The sequence below is a fragment of the Perca fluviatilis genome, chromosome 9 (assembly GCF_010015445.1).
Source record: "Perca fluviatilis chromosome 9, GENO_Pfluv_1.0, whole genome shotgun sequence".
Lineage (NCBI taxonomy): Eukaryota > Metazoa > Chordata > Actinopteri > Perciformes > Percidae > Perca > Perca fluviatilis.
In genome coordinates this window covers 14,778,721-14,796,198 of record NC_053120.1, presented here as the reverse complement: position 1 = coordinate 14,796,198, position 17,478 = coordinate 14,778,721, and the positions used below count along the sequence as shown (strand labels likewise).

The window sequence follows — 17,478 nt, the reverse complement described above, 5'->3', positions numbered from 1 at the left end:
GAGCTGTTCTGGAGGCAGGGAGGGGAGGCAGGCAGCAGTTGGTGTGCAGAGAGCAGAGGCTCAGGCTGGCTAGTTAAGAGCTTCTCTCTCCTATCCTCCATCTGCCAGGGACCGGGGTTGTGATTTGAGCTCCAGCAGAGCAGAGCAGGGAGGAGATCGAAGGAGGGGTGGAGGGAGGTAGGAGATGGGCTGGGGGTGGGGGTGGTGGTGGTGAGAGGTAGTGAGGGGGTAAAGGGAGTGGGGGGGAGTGTTGGTTGGAAGAGACAGAAAAGAGAAAGTGGAAGAAGCGGGACTTGGAGGAGTAGAGGGGAAAAAGTGAGGGAGAAAGACCTGGAGAGAGAAAGTAAGGATGGAAATGAAAAACAGGAGACGTGGGGATTGAGACTCTTTGAAATCTATTCATAGGCTTATTCTGTATCATTATATTTTTTACTAAATCACGTTTAATTTGAGGTATCAGCTATAAAAACAGTGCTTCTGTCATATTTCACCCGTGCTTGTGTATTTTCATATTTCCTTTTCCTCCAATAATTATAAAGCCATGTCCACTGTGTGTTTGTAAATATTTCCAGGATGTATCACCATCTTCACACCCACCCACCTGGCTCATGTGACTGGGGATACAGCCTTACAGTGCTTCACTCCTCCCTCTGTTCCTCCTCCTCAACCCCCCTCTCTCCCTTCCCTTCCCTTCCCACTCCTCTCCTTCATTCTGTCAGTGTTTAGCCTGTGGTTCCCTGCACCAGTGGATCCTGGGAGAGTCTTCCCACCTCCTCCTCCTCCTCCTCATCTCCTCCGCTCCTTTTCTGGCTGTGCTTTGGGAGTGACTGAGAGCTCCCTCCGCGAGACAGAGTGTCACTTGAGTTGACCCAGAAATGATGACTCCAGATGAACCCTGGATGTGTGGTAATCTAACCACCATGCCCAAGGAGCCAGGCAGTCATGGAGGCAGGCAGACATCCTGGGCTGATGCTGTATCTGTGGTCTCACTGTTGAACCAAGCATGCTGCACAGCCTGTCTGGGTATCATGCTCAGAGAGCGCTGTGTGCACGGTACTTGTTGTGGTACACAGTGAAATGGATCTTAGTGCCGTTGCATTATTGATGAGATACATTGTGATGTCAGCCCAGGCGGAAGGAGCAAAGCAAAATGACTGTTAGCAGTATGGCACAGTGTCATTTATGCAAGCAGTACAGAGGTGTAATTAATTATCAACTCTTTGCTCTCACTGGAGCTGAGAGCATTTGCTAAACAAACCCTCTATTTGCTTGTTGTCAATTAAAATCAGTCCATCTATACCTCGATGTGTTGTCCAGTGGCCAGGGTGAGCAGGTTTAGGACATCCTGTCTTCTGCATGAAGGGTTTATGTCATGGTAACAGTAAATATAAAATTCAAATGGAGGCACTACACACTTTAAACAGTTCTGTTATCGATTGTATTATTATTTAATGGCTTCTTGTCATATTGTTTAGCCTGCCAGGTAAATAATCCAATAATGCGCATGGAAATGACACCAATACAATGGAACGTTATATAATAAGGTAATGAATGTTCAACGTTGAAATTGAAAAAATATAGTCTCATTAGCAGCCTGGCACAATCAAATCATCTTCAAAGCATAAACAATATTAATATTTACTAAAAACATCATTTGACATTATTAAATAGTGGTGAATTTTTCATCAACAACATTTCTTTATTCATTAGATGTTGCAACATGAGGCCAAATGTGTGTAGAATGCTTCCTGGCTAAATACTCAATACTGCATTGAATTTATATGAAGTTTGTCAGCTGGATTCTCCAGGTGAGACAGATGGAGAGACGTGCATCACAGTTCAGGGGAAACGAAATATGAACCCACATTTTTTTATTTTTTTATTTACATGTTTGAAGAGCTAATTTAATATAACGGTGAGAAACATTGAAAAATAGACCACAGGTTGAGCATGTTAAAAAAAAAAAGATTTCAATTGGATATTCTTAAATAAGCCCTTTTCTGTAGCCTACTGTTGTGATGACGTTGAAATAAAATAGGATATATGGTCATACCAATTTGCCTACCACTGCTTGGTTTAGATTATTGTCACATATTAAAATACGTAAAATTAAGAAATGATTTAGCACTTTTATTTCTAAACAGATTTCGATTTGGTATCATCAATACCAAACCCTTTTTTCCAGCAGGCTTTGTGATGATGTGCTCCATATTTTTGTCAGATTGATTGAGATTCAGGCTGTAACCGTAAGCTACTCATTCCTCTTGAATCTCGTACAGTATGAAGTCGTAAGTGATATAGAGGTGTATATGCTTCAACGCATCTATAACTTTGTTTTCAAAATCCAGTAAACTCGTCTTTTGGGGTTAGAATAAAACTTTAGGGTCTGAATTCATACGTTAGGCTATAGTTGTAAAATGCATGGCGTTAAAAGGGGGAAAAACATCAGATTTTATTTAAATATTCCTAAATCTGATAATAGTTGTTTACCATTTGCCGAACACCGTCTCCAGATGATGTAGTTTAGGCTATCCTTTAATTTACGACTATACATCACACATTTTGACCTACATGCTGAGTAGTCCATTGGCTCATTGCCTCCCATTTTCTGTGCGTTGACTGTGTGTGTGTGTGTGTGTGTGTGTGTGTGTGCTGTGCTGCGTTGTGCTGTGCTGTGTTGAGGGCTGCCTGCATACGGGAGAGGAATATTTAAATGGCTTGTGTTTTAATTGACGCTCGAACGAGAACTGTAAGCTCAGAAACGAGGAACAGCCCCCATCTACCGGCAGCGTCTCCTCTGTCTCCTCTTGCACACTGCGCACAGTCCGGCGCTGCTCCGCCTGCACGCTGCACAGGGATCTCACACACACAGCACAGCCTCAGGTAAGACCTCTTTCTATATGTCTGCTTGGGAAAATAATCATACAAGGTAGGCTTCTTTTTTTTCTTTTTTTTTTTTTTAGCAAACGCGTGTGAAGCAATGCGCGACAGGTCTGATGCATGATGAATTCAGTGACATTGGTAACAGTCTCACGGATAAACAGGGATGTGGTGGAAGGTAACCCCATCCAAACGCTCTCTATCTATATTTTTATTTACGGAATGCTGGAAACAAATCTTCCACCCTGACAATAATATTTACATGTATAGGGTAAGAGGAGTTTGTGAGTAGTATAGGCCTATCACAAACATGCAAGTTGAAGGGCAGGGAAAATATAAAATGACGCTTTTCTTAAAATGTAGGCAATACAAGTCCTTTTTAGTTTGTATTGTTGGCTGAGATATGAGATTTGATTTTTATTTATTTATATAAGAAAAGTCAGAGACCCACTGAGCCGTCCTGTGTTAACACGCCATTTTAAACAGTGGTTAACACTGTTTTTATTTATTTATTTTTTAAAGCGTCAAAGGTTTGAAATGGAGGTCAATACAGTGCATGAATACGCAGCGATTAATTATGTGTTAAAAGACTTAATTTGGTTCAATGGGATCAGGATTTTTTAATTAGGGTAAATCATTCTCAGTAACTGAACGAAAAATGACACAGAACCGCCCAGATCAGTTTTCATCAATTTATTTAAAGCCAGTAATGAAATATGATGAGTAACACACATAACTAGGTTGCTTAAATAATATGATGTATTAAGAAAACATTAAGAAAAGAGAACTGTTACTTTCAAATCAAATAGGCTAAATACTGTCACTTTTTTTAATTTTCTTTTTCTTTTTACTCTTTTTTTTTGGCAAAAGCGTGATTTCTCGAAATGGCTTTGGTTTTATCCTTACAGACTTTCTCCAAATTACACACAAACTGTAATAATAAAAGAAAGAAAAAAGACGGCCATTAGTGTAGCCTATATTTAGTTGCAGGTAATATCCTGATTAGATACAAAGAGAAACAAACGAAAGAAACAAAACGACAAAACAAAAGCCATTTACCCCTCAGCCCCTTGGTGTTCACTGACACATTGTTAAACCCTCTTCAGTCACATGAAATGTCACTGCTGGAGGCAACGGGTCCAAACAGCGTTCTTTATCGACATTAACGATATGATCGATGTCTTGATCAAACAAACAAAAAAGACGAACACATAGGCTACACACTTCTATTTTACTGTGTGATTAGGTCCAGTTTTTAAAGTCAGAACTCAAGACTTTTTTTTTTTTGTAATTATTATTACCGGAGAGAAAGGAAACAGCAGACAGATTAAATATCACACAGAGCTGAGTTGATCGGTTCCTCTCGGGGTGTCTTTGTCCAGGTGAATGAAATCCCTGTGTCCTTTTTGAGAACTCTTTTCACCGCTGTGTGGCTGGTGCTGAGACACTGACACAGAGCGCAAATTAACGTTTTAAGCTTTCCAGAACAGCTGCAGGTCCAGCCCGTCCAGGAGGGTCCAAGCCTCGTCTTATAGCTCTGTTATCAAGGGGCCTCCAATTAAAGCCAACACAACTTCATGGTGGGGAGGGAGGGGGGGCACATGATAATGTAACACGTCTTGAGATGAAGCATCCACACCTGCAACCCCGAGCCTCCGTAAATCTATTAATGGGACCAAAGCCGAGTCCCAGATTCAGTCAGTGTGTCTATTGTTTTATGGCAAAATCTTCAGCCATCGACCTTGCAGAGACCATGAGCTCGTTATCCGGGTTTCAGCTGTAAAGGCCCATGCATGTTGTGTTAAAAATACAGACCTTGAGCTGCTGCCTCATTTTGGTTTGTTGCCACCATATTTGGCCTGCACGTTGGACAGTAAGTCTTATTTTCAAAAACAGAGCTTTTCTCACCCTTTAAACCTGACACGGATCTGTATCTGTAACTGCAGTCGCCTCAATAATGTAGATGATATTATTACGTCAACTTTATGGAACGTGGATTTCAATAACTGGTGGTGATTCCTCCCTTCTTGTTTTCTTTTCTTTCTTTCTTTTTATATATATATATATATTTTAGCTCGTATACCTCCATATCACTGCTTGTTGCATGGCAAAAAGGATAGGCTACATGAAATATGTTTCTAGTTGCGATCCTGTTTGCATTCTCATCAAATCAGCTCTCCTGTAGGTAAACAAGATTTGGGCCTAATTCAAGAGGCAGAGGAAAGACAAAGGTCGTGTTAATGAATGCTCGGGCAGCTTCAAATGAGCTTTTAATGAAGAGAAAATTGATGTTGCACTGAAGAGACTAACCAAGGCCTAAAGAGATCGGCTCGTCGGTTCATCATATATCCTACTTATTTACAAGATAGAGAAGAAAAGACAGAAACAAGCTGGCGTGCGATTGTCTATTTGATGGAAGAGGTCAGGATGCTTTTATTTTTAAACACAATCTTGTTCATTTGTGTTTAAATTCCTTGTCTTTCAGATTGTTTAATACAATCTGTCCCCGCCCTCTAGCCTATCACTGATCACGGCCCCGCCCCAAACAATCGTTTATACCACACACACACACACACACACACACACACACACACACACACACACACACACACACACACACACACACACACACACACACACACACACACACACACACACACACACACACACACAGTTATGTTATGTTGGGACAACCAAACACCTGATAAAACACCTAAAACTGTGAAGTTTTAAAAGTGTAAAAGCTTTAATAAGCAAATTAAACCTATTAAATTGTCATGTCTTGTAGAATCGGTCATCCATATTTTTGCCCCTTTTAGTAAAACTCCAAAGGAGTTTATTATAGCCTACTTTTTAGATGCGTATTATTTGTTTAAGCCATGTTAAATACAATATTTGCATTGAAATTACTCTAAGCCCATTTCAGTTAATGCAACATCTGCCTACACTCCAGAATCATCTCCTGTAAATGGGGAAATAAAAGTAATGAAAATGCCAATACCATAAAGTAGTGGTCCTTCGCGCAGCCAGAATCGGGAGTTTTTGAGGGAAGAGTGACAGCTCTTTGTTGGTGAATAGAAATCAGTGGCGATGGAGAGAGAGAGAGAGAGAAGAAAGGAGAGAAACAAGTAGTGAGTGGGGTGTGTGGGGGTGGGTGTTGTGTGTGTGGGAGGGGGACTCCTCCTACCAAATTATTCAGACTGGGCAGGCTTTGCTCTCTTCACAAATAGGACACGGTTCTCAAATCCAGGCAGTCCCAACCTGACCTCCAAGCACCAAGGAACCCCTGACTGGGAAATCTGGAGAGAGAAATCACCAAAAAGAAAACAACAAAAACTTTGTGTCATTATTTTTGGCGAGTGTTCACACTGTAGCCCTCCCCCCCCCCCCCACCTCCCTCCCCACCACCACTTCCACACCGGTTTGTCGCGTCATTTGGACTATATATTTTTCCTGGAGGAGAGACATTCACGGGAAGAAGGAAAAAGCTGGTGCACCACCACCACCACCTCCTGTCCCACCCATGTTGTAGTTTCTTCGTTCTTCTTTTCTTCCAGTTGCCTTTTGCACTCTGGCGAGGAGGTGATCTGAATCTCTGGGGTTGTGTTGTTGTTTTGTGTGCCTCTCTCAGAGCCTCAGAGCCCGTGTGGATGCGCTGAGAGAGCGGGGCGCAGCGCTGCGGTACAGTATATGGAAGTTGTGGGCTGCAAGAGAGAGGCAGGCAGTTGCACGTTGCGTCCAGGACCGGGAGCCATGCTTTTCCACGGGATCTCCGGGGATCACATCCAAGGGATCATGGAAGAGATGGAGAGAAGGTCGAAAACGGATTCGCGTCTGGCGAAGGGCATGCAGCTCAACGGGAGAGAGTCGGTAAGTCTGGTCGACCCACGTCTGAGTTCATGTAAAAACTGCATAAACGACCACTGTGGCACCGGTAACGTGCCAGGGAATATGCAGTCGAGGATTTATCAGTTACTACTTTGTGTCTAATTATGGTAAATATTTTAGTCTAATTCTTTATGCCAAAATGAATTCTCTCTTGGGTAGTGAATTTCGTAATTAGGCCTATAGTTAAAATGCCATGTTATTTCAATTGCTGCTCAATAATCTGCACAAAATAATTACTACCAAATAAACTGGCTGCAACTTGACATTCAGTTGTCTCTAAATATAGCCTATTTAAAATACACATTACTCTTGGCATCATATGAAACATTGTACATTACAGCAGTAATATTTAGTTTTCTGTTGACAAGTGTAGCTACACATTTCAGATCTGGCAATTATATATCTACAAAACATTGTTGAGAAAAACATGCTGCATTAATATTAATTAGTATAGATTCAAGTTTTATTATTTCAACTGTAAATATAATAATAGTACTATACATTTATTAGGCTACTATATTTTTTGAATAGGCCTTTTATTCAATATTTTAAATATATGTTTCTCACCAAAACTGTTAAAGTGAATTTGTTGTTCGCTTTGACTTTAATGTCTACGACAAAAGGAGATTTTAAACTTATAAAATGTTAGCTTAGCACTACAAATGTATTCAACTCTCCTCGATATTCAGTTAATTTCGGAAACAGTTGTTTCATTGATGGTGGAATTCCTTCAGGGGGGCCTGTGAACACACCGAGGCTGCATTTGTTTACCAGCGTGTTTAAAGTGCTCTGCAAAAGGCCCTCTACCTCATAGATAAAAAAATAAATACAAAAATAAAGAGTTGTCCAGAAAGCTATACATAAGGCCTGTTGTTTCTGTTTTTGCATGATATATGCTGTATAAGTCTCTTGAAGGAAGTAGTTGCCATGAACTTTCTTCTCTCTCTCTCTGTCTGACGCAGACCATGCCTTCCATGAGCCCGGAGAAGCCTGCTCTGTGTGCCGGCTGTGGCGGAAAGATTTCGGATAGATACTACCTCCTGGCCGTGGACAAACAGTGGCACCTGCGGTGCCTCAAATGCTGTGAATGTAAACTAGCGCTGGAATCGGAGCTAACGTGTTTTGCCAAGGATGGGAGTATCTATTGCAAGGAGGATTACTACAGGTAAGAAAAATGAAAGTTGTCCATTTAAATGTTCATGAAACAGCTTAGGGAAACATTCGTGTCCCCGTCACTCTGTCACGCACACGCGCACGCGCGTACACCCACCCAAAGCTGCTGACTTTATAGGAAGATTTATTTTAAACTCTTAAATGAACAAACGATTATTATTTTTTTTTTTGGGAGGGGGGTTGGGGGGTGATTGTGCAGCCACTATTATTAACCCTGATTCAACAGGCTGGGGCTGTTCATCTGAAATTATGTTGAAGCCTTTTGGTCCAATTAGGCCTCATTCTTGTTTGAATAGCATCATGTCAGTCTCCCAGGGGCCCTGCGTGCTGTTAATTTGGAATAACTTATGATATGAAATTTAACTTTTATTCGTTTGTGGTTTAGATGTAATAGTTTCCATGGCTCTGAGTGTAATGTAAACTGCATTAGCTTGTATGAGTCAGCCTACCAGGAACAAAGGAGCACATCGTTGTATATTTATATCGTGTTTGTTCAAAAGTAACCTACCTTCGTTGCGTTTGTCAGCATGTACAATGGTCTAACATGCCTGAGTATGGAAAATAACCAGTTAAAAATGCAGCTATTGGTCAGATATGTTATACCATATTTTAACATACATTTGTACAGTCATGGTCTGACACACAGGCCTGAATGTTATTTATAATGCACTATATAAAAATAACCCAAGAAAGAAAAGAGATGCGGTTAAAATGCTTGGGCAAAATGTCTTAGCTGTCTTTGCATTTTAACAGGTTATTATAGCTCCGCCTTTTGCCTACCTTTAGCCTTTTGTGTTTAATGTCAGATACACTGCCGAGAGGTCAGTTATAGGTTTTATCACTGAGACTGTAGATTGAATTTTTTTTTAGTTTTTACTTAGGCCTATTTAGGAGAGAAAATATTTTTACACTAAACAAAATGTGGTTTATCGACCAGCCGTCACTCAGTTGTAGGCCAGATGTGGCTATATTAGCTCAGAATGTAAACTCAGTCTATAGGCCTGTAGAGTATTGCCAGACACTAAAGCTGTGTCACACACACACACACACACACACACACATACACACACACACACCTTTGTCACTGGAACGCACGACGAAAGCCCATGGCAGTGTATATTTCGGCTTCTGTCTTTGTCACATTTGGTCTCTATGTATGAGGAGTCTTGACAATTTGTCTGTTCCAGAAGGTTCTCCGTGCAGAGGTGCGCGCGCTGCCACCTCGGGATATCGGCCTCGGAGATGGTGATGCGGGCGCGCGACTCCGTGTACCACCTGAGCTGCTTCACGTGCACCACCTGCAACAAGACTCTGACCACGGGCGACCACTTCGGCATGAAGGACAGCCTGGTGTACTGCCGGCTCCACTTCGAGACGCTGGTGCAGGGACCGGACTACCACCAACAGCTCAACTTCGCTGAGCTGGCAGCGAAGGGCGGCGGCCTGTCCCTACCTTACTTCAACGGCACCGGTACGGCACAGAAGGGAAGGCCGCGCAAGAGGAAGAGCCCGGCCATGGGGATAGATATACCTAGCTACAACACAGGTGAGACAACGTGCTGCTCAGAGCAGGGCCTCACATCAAGTCAAGAACATACTAACACGCACTTGAAAATAGTCTAGCTAAGTTTTTCGTTGTTAGTCTTGATACACACGTCGCTGTAGCCTTTAACAGTCTGCCCTGTATGGATAACCTAGGCCTAATTGTAGGGAAAAACACGCCGATCTTTTTAACTAACTGCACTCTACATTAAACTGTTCCTGACGATTAGAGCCATCTGGAGCCTTTTGAAAGACCCCAGGTAGTCCCTGGACCATAGTTTGGGAACCTTTATAACTGCATTGTGGTTTATGTGTTCTTCACTAAAATCTCCTCAAACATTGCTGGCCAAAGTGTCGTCGTATTCATTTAATTGTAATGTTTCAAAATATAGCAGCAGCAATAATTACATTTAAGAAAAAACACCCACAAGTAAACACATAAATGAATAAAGTGAATACAAATTTTAGTTTTTATTTTTTTAAGAAAATGATGGGTAAATTAGTTGTCATTACGCAAAGCCCCTCGCTTTTTAGTCCAGACGGCTCCTCAATGCCCCAGCTGGAACAGCCATAGGTTTACACGTCTGGGACGAATGCATCTCTCCTGCAGGCTATGCTAATGTAGGTGAACATTGCCTGAGTGTAACGGCGCCCGCAGCCGTGGCTAATTGATCTGCAGCTTTCTGTCAGTCCACGCGTCTTTAACGCACCGTTTTTTGTGCTTTTAAACTGAGGCGTGTGTTGCACGGAGGGTGATCGAAATTTGACATCGCACTCCACCTGCACATCGACTTTATAATTAAGACTAATTTAGGTCAAAAGAAATGTGTAGGATGGGTGTGATGGGGCTCAATGTAGTTCGGAACTGTTGCGTAAAAATCGGTGGACAAAATTTTTTTTTTTTGCATGTCTTTTGACTTTTGTTGGAAGACAGAAAAACTGGAGTCACAGTCAACATTAATCTATTGATAAATGTAGGTTTCATCTAAAATCTTCCATTGAATAGCTGAATGTTATAACCCGACCCCCACACACCCCCCCCCTGCAGCGTCCCCATTTTGTTGTCGCTTTCTGCGAATTAGTGTGCGGTTGAGAAAGTTTGTCATTGTGCGCCAAGTTGCCTCTGTTCCTGGTGAATGGAGAGGAATAAGGGTAATCTGCGCGTTAATTGTTCTCCGTTAATTGAAGGTGACGTTGGAATCCCTGGCCTCCTGTGCCGCGGTCAGCACAGTTCTCAGGGGCCTGCTGCAGGGAGAGGCCATGCCTCTGAACGCAACACTGTACAGTCAGCGCTCCGGTTGAAGGGGCTTTGGTTTGTTATTCGCAAACACAATTCCAAGAGATTATGCAAATCCTGAAGTTCTCATGGATGCTTTAATAGGACAATAACCATTGTAGCACTGTGGTTTTTCTTTAATAGCAGGATATGCCTACTACATAGCATTCAAATAATATATAATCCAGCCAAAACAGGTAAAAAAAAAAAATCCCACAAAAGAAAATTCCGCAGAGAAAAACATGAAATACAGTGAGATGTCCCTGTGAGCTCATTATTAAGCACCACAGACACAGTAAAGGTCCCAGTGGGAATATTATATTTTTCATTTGGGATATTTAATTTAAAATAATTAAGTATAGTATATTTTCTAATTTCAAAGAAGTTTAATGGCTTCTTTAAGCATTTTGTTTCATTTTGTAAATGTTAAATGTTGTAATTTTGTGATGGATTTATGACCTTATACAACATTCAAATTAGCTCGTAAACTTAAAAAAAAAAGAAAGAAATACAAATCTTAGAAAAAAGAAAGAAATTAAACTATAGGGAACAACTGAAATATTTAGTCTTTGGATATTTTCTCTTTTCCCTGGGTTGTTCAGGTTAATATGTCGTTCTGCAGATCAGGAGACTCACATTCCTGACAAAAAGGATGAGGTTTTGTTTGAGGTTTTGTTTCTGCTTATCAAGCACATTCATGTTTGTTTTCACCAGGGAAAGGTGTGGGTCTACTGAGTATTCCACACCACTCTGTAAAGTTTGGTCTTGTTTGGATATAGAGACCCCTAGTGGGTAATATCTAGTGAAACACAATCCAGTGAAGGCTGGAGCAGCAGAACATAGATGTCAATGATTGTCATATTAATGGTGCGTATACTTGTCAAAGAAGAAGTCTCATATAACAAAAAACACAATTCACGCTATAACCTGTACCATAACATAATGCCACATGTTTTATGTTTTTTTTATTTAATTCAATAATTCATTTTTTAACATTTTGAAAGTGTTTGCACTAAATTTGTACGATGAAATATTGGTGTAAGTCATTTGATATCTTATCATCCACTGAGAAAAACAACTGGTCAGCATTTCCATTATACATGGACCCAAAAGAATCAATACAACCTAGGTATAATTTAAAGAATCGTATTCTTTGCTGGCTAGGTTCCTTTTCCATAAGAGACAAGAACTAATAAGATCTAAAGTAAATACTAGATTCTATAGAAAAATCACAATCAATGCACAATCGATTATCATTAGTTGATTTAATTTTGTTTATTTTGTTTGCACTCATGTAAATGTCAGAATTCATTTAACTTGCAAATTTATTTGGCATGGGAATTTTCTCTGTCACAACAGTGTAGAATTATGCAAACATTTTATTTGTAAAAAAATATGATATTGAAATAAAGTGTATAGATTTGCCTTTTTAATGGTGATAAATGTTTCCGCAGCACTGTTTAGCCACACATGCATTTAATTTATTGGATCAGTTTTTGCATTTCACCGTCTTTAAGTATTTTACACAAACAGTGCTAAGCTATTGACAAATAAGGGCCATTAGACCTATTAGTCTTTGCAAAGACAAGCAGAAATAATTCAGCCCGGTCTCACTGTATGGTTAAAATACATCATGTTGCTTTAAAAAAATATAAAACAGATTATAAAAAAACCCACAACAGTCAAAACTTCCAATGTGTTACAACACATTTAAGTTTAGTCCGTTTTTAATGAGTTTCTTGACTGTCACTTATTTGCATATTCTAATTGTTTGTTATAAATAATCTAAACTTTTTTCATCAATCTTAATAGATCGTATAACACAGCAAGTCAATGGAAATGCCGGAACTTTCCACAATCAAGTCCATATGTGATCGCCTTAATAATGTGATTCATTGTGTCCTTTCTTTCCCTGTGAAACCGGACCACGTAGCAAAATATTCAATTTAATATTTAGCCTTAAAACCAGTGCAACATTTCATTAGTGACCGTTGCAAATAATCATATTTAAGCATTTTTCTGATTTGAATAACGTTATCTTGATAGTAGAGGAGTTATTTGCCTTAATTCAAATGCAAAGGACTAGTGTTTAGAAAATAAATGACTTTATTTTTGCAGTTGTTCCATTTGGACTCTGATGCAGCCCCTGTGCTCTGCTCTCTGCCCTCTCAGGCTGTAACGAGAACGACACCGACCACTTGGACCGGGACCAGCAGGCCTACGCTCCAACTCAGAAGACCAAACGCATGCGGACCTCCTTTAAGCACCATCAGCTGCGGACAATGAAATCCTACTTTGCCATCAACCACAACCCAGATGCCAAGGACTTAAAGCAGCTGGCCCAGAAGACAGGCCTCACTAAGAGAGTTCTACAGGTAAGCAGAAAGCCATTCTTCTTACTGATCTGATCACCCCATATCTGTGTCTGCACCCCACTCCTCCTCCATGTCCCTCTCATTTCACACCAGTATTATCATTGAAGTCATCTTTTTGATTTGGTTTGTTTGGTTGGCCCATTTAGTCATTAGATGTATATCCAGGTTTTTTTTTATCAGAAATCTTGTAGATTCTTAAATGTTATTTCTTTTGGGAAAGAAAGGAGAAAAGTCGTTTTAAAAGCGCAGAAACTTCAATGTAAAACTGTAGCTGATATTATTAATAACAAGAGTGCACATGTTCTTTTTATCTGTGGAACAGAAAAGGGTGTAATTCAACTCCCACAGATAAAAAAGTAAATAAATTAAAAGGATAATATTTTTGATATGCTATTAAAATTCACATTCTTGCATTCAGTATTCAGGAGCTAACTGGTTCATTGTTATCTGCCCCTTTTTAGCTCAAAATATTGTATGACAATTGCCATATAAAGATCTATATACATAAGGCCAGGGCAAGTTGATACAGTAATTGCTGTGATAACTTGACATGTTTTAAAATTAATCTTAAAACAAAAAGTAAAAGCCACACTGGGATTGGTTTGCAGGTTTGGTTCCAAAACGCAAGAGCCAAATTCAGAAGGAACGTTTTGCGACAGGAGAATGGAGGTGTTGATAAGGCTGATGGCACCTCACTCCCTCCACCCTCATCTGACAGTGGGGCCCTGAGCCCCCCCTCCAGCGCGGCCACACTAACAGACCTGACAAACCCCTCTATCACTGTAGTGACCTCCGTCACCTCTAGTTTGGACAGCCATGATTCGGGGAGCCCTTCGCAAACTACCTTGACAAACCTTTTCTAACAAGCTATCCCTAGCAGACTGAATTTTTTTTTTTTTTTTTTTTTTTTTTTTTTAAATCTGATTTTTATTTTGTTGTTGTTTTTATTTTATTTTGTTTCCTCAATTTACATTTTATTTTTTTAAGTGACACCTTTAAATCTACCAGAGACAGCTCCTTGGAACAGAAAGTGCTGTACTGTGTACACAAACAAGAACAACAAGAGCAAGAACAGAAGCGACCACATTAAAACACAAGGAAATCATTTTAATGTGTAGCATTTGAAACAACATGGCAGCCGTGTCTGTAGTTGACTTACAGTATGCAGAGATTGATTTTGGGCGGGACATTTTTGACATTGACGGCATTACAAAATTGTCATGGATCAATTCATTGAAAGAAAAAAAAAAACTAAACTTGAAGCTTGTCTGGAAAACTAGATTTTTACTCTTTATTTGTATATTTGTATTGAATTATGATAAAAAAGCCCTTCTTAATTTATGGTTAATTGGTAAATTTAAAAAAATAATATGAATATTTTGCCCTTGGTAACCTGTATATGTATGCACTGTGTTCGCACTATCCAATTTAAATATATTTCTTTTCTGTTTTTGGAATAATCTGGGAAGTAAACTTGTAGAATGTTCTGTATATGGGTAACCCCAGAAAACAGGCTTTAATTATTTCCGAATGTTTCAGTCTTTAAGACTGAGTTGGATGGAATCAGACATTGAGATATCTCAGAGAGCTACATGTAAATCGTCTAAATTGCATTTTAAGCACCTACCCATCGCAGCTTATATGGCAGATAGCTGCTGAAACAACATACGTTTTATGTCTTGATTTACAAATCTACTGTGATAAAGAGAAAGAAGCTAATCCTACAATCTGTACAGTGGTAACTGTTCAACATGTAATGCAGTCACATTGATAGAAATGGTTTGATAATTAGAAATCAGCAGGACAAATTCAGATTGGAGAACAGTTTATGCACGCTGCTGCAATCGATTGTTTTCATGACAGAGCACTTTTTCAGATTTGCTGGCCTCATAGATTAACCGTCGTCAGATGGATAAATCCTAGATAACATACATATTCATTGATCCACAGCTAAACTCAATTGCACAGTGACAATATACTGCCCAGTGAAAAGTGCATTATTGTTTTTATCATGTTGCTCAGGGTAACGATGTGATTTTAAAAAAGGGAAAAGGAGTAGGGGTGAGAAATTAAGTGGTTGCGACGTTTCAGACTAGATTTGTAGAGCTGACATGAGCGTTCAAATGACCTCAGAAAGGTGGAGTCGTAACAGGCAGCCAGTGGGAAATCATTGTTCATGTGTTCTCCTTTTTGGCCATATTTATACTTTCTTTAATGACACTTGCCACTGAACAGACCAAAAACATGTTTCTTCTGGCTGAAAGATAGAGAGAAAAGAGAGAGCAAATCTTCAACGGAGTTGATACATTTCATTGTGAGCGTCACAATTTGTTCTATTGTAGAACAAAGTGGTACTCTAGATCTACTTAATGAAGTAGATGCCTAACTCAGTTCTACTATGTGCCTTATGCTATAACTTGGGAGAAAGTTTGTGAAATTCAGGATATATGTGTTCTTTGTTAACTGATTCACATCCTTTTGACGCCTCACTAGTTTTGTACTGTTTTGCATCTTATTTCCGAAGATCTTTTTATGGTGTATCCTGTTAAAAAGGGGGCAGCGATGTCATAGAAAGCATTTGTGCACTCTTTCAGATATAGTTGGGTAATCCAAGAACCTTATATATTGATCTTCGTGTTAATAGTTGAGTACAGTAAGTGTTCTATCAAGATTGTCCATGTTTCCCTGTTTCTTGATAAAGATGGTGTATAGAAACTATTTCCCCTTAAATATTTATGGACCAAACGGTTGTTATATATCTTATTAAATTTGTGTGAATAAAATACTTTGCTTTAAATGGGTTTTATTTTTCATTACACTTGCCATTTTTGTGTTCTATCTTGAATACAATTTTTGTTTATCACATCAACAAATGAGAAAGCATTCAGTTATTAATGACCAGTTAAACGTCCTCATTTTTGCTTCCATTTTTAATTTCTATTTCCTATTTTATGATGTTTATGGTTTTTAACGTAATGCCCCATGGATTTGCATCTAAACCCTGCAGTCAAAAATATGCAATTGCTTTTTAATGCATGAACATGGCTTTAAACACACATAGATATACATCTATATACATATATAGTATATATTTATGCATAACCTATTGGTAAACCTAAAATGAAGTAAGAGTAAATGCAGACCTCGTAAAACCAGGTTGCTCTGTAGTTAATATATTCTTACTCTATCATTTCTTTCAGGGAGAACAAATCTTGGGGCATTACAGCCATACATCCCGACGTTTGAAAATTCCCTAAAGTATTAACAGAAGGGGAAAACTTTGATGGGAATTCCTCACCATTGAAGACAAAGACAATATTAGGATAAGATGATAGCATATTGAGAACAAATAACCAACCAACATAAAACCTGTTTTAGTTGCAAATGTACAACGGATGATTTTCTAAACAAAAGTTTGTCCTGAAAGTTTGAATCCATCAACGGCGGAGACCACACAATGTATATTTATGACATTAATGTGAGAAAAAAAACAACTTTCTGTATTGGAATGGTAAATGCACAAAACTGATGATAAAATGTATTGTAACATAGTAAAAAAAAAAAAAATACTCCTAGAAAGGCACAGGATGCGGTTAAAAGACAGCAGGCATCCAACATGACAACAGCGTGAAACAGAGACGGTATGGATGCTATTGGTACGAACACACACACACACACACACACACACACACACACACACACACACACACACACACATATACAAATGCACACACGCTGCTGCCCCCATGCACCCAACCCAAGATTCAGCTTGCTAAATAGAAGTTTTCTTTTGTCACAAGTGTCATTTCGTAAACACATGGCCTCCTTGAAACTCGGCAGCAGGATGCCCATCAAATATGATGAGTGTATGAAGAGGACTGCAGAGCTGGAGCTTTGCCATCTGGCTGTACCGAGGGAAGGAAGTGAAAAAACAAAGCAGATAAAGAAGAGATTCTCATTTTGCATGCGCCTCATCATCTTGTTAACATTTTAGATGTATGAGATGTATATTATTTCTTTTGATTCATTGTATGATGCATTGTCAGCTGCAAAATAAAGCATATGAAAATGATGTCCCTGATGCCCATACAGTACCTCACAGTGGAAAAATGCTCTTATATCTGTCTTTTTTTATTACTATTTATAGTATAAAACCCCTTTCAGTTCTTTCACTTAAAAAAAAAAAAAAAAAGATTTAAAAGCATATTCACACATTTGACAAATGTTTATGTAATAAAGCCAAAAAACAATCAAGCAAGCCAGTTTAAATAATGTTGCAAAAGATGGACAACGTATTATACAAACTGTAATAGTCAAAAACATGATGCTTCAGTTAGTTGTTTG

The 17,478-nt window shown here is 39.3% G+C and overlaps 1 protein-coding gene and 1 long non-coding RNA gene across 5 annotated transcripts; one reads left to right on the top strand and one right to left on the bottom strand.

The window, feature by feature from the left end:
• Nucleotides 1–2,740: 2,740 nt before the first annotated feature.
• On the top strand, nt 2,741–17,206 carry lhx9 (LIM homeobox 9). 4 transcript variants are annotated; one of them, XM_039811871.1, is made up of 6 exons: nt 2,741–2,883; nt 6,512–6,750; nt 7,731–7,933; nt 9,129–9,487; nt 12,932–13,134; nt 13,743–14,048. In XM_039811871.1, the coding sequence occupies exons 2-6, from the start codon at nt 6,571–6,573 to the stop codon at nt 13,995–13,997; spliced, it is 1,200 nt and encodes a 399-aa protein (XP_039667805.1). In that variant the 5' UTR covers nt 2,741–2,883; nt 6,512–6,570; the 3' UTR covers nt 13,998–14,048. The 4 variants fall into 4 exon arrangements, with proteins under 4 accessions (XP_039667805.1, XP_039667806.1, XP_039667809.1 ...); XM_039811872.1 differs by lacking the exon at nt 2,741–2,883 and having other exon boundaries at nt 6,113–6,750; nt 9,132–9,487; XM_039811875.1 differs by lacking the exons at nt 2,741–2,883; nt 13,743–14,048 and adding an exon at nt 14,122–15,931 and having other exon boundaries at nt 6,115–6,750.
• On the bottom strand, nt 4,593–9,131 carry LOC120565827. Its single transcript, XR_005640293.1, has 3 exons — nt 9,018–9,131; nt 6,068–6,179; nt 4,593–4,657 (listed from the first exon to the last, which is right to left on the bottom strand). It is a non-coding gene; the product is annotated as an uncharacterized LOC120565827 (long non-coding RNA).
• Nucleotides 17,207–17,478: the final 272 nt, after the last annotated feature.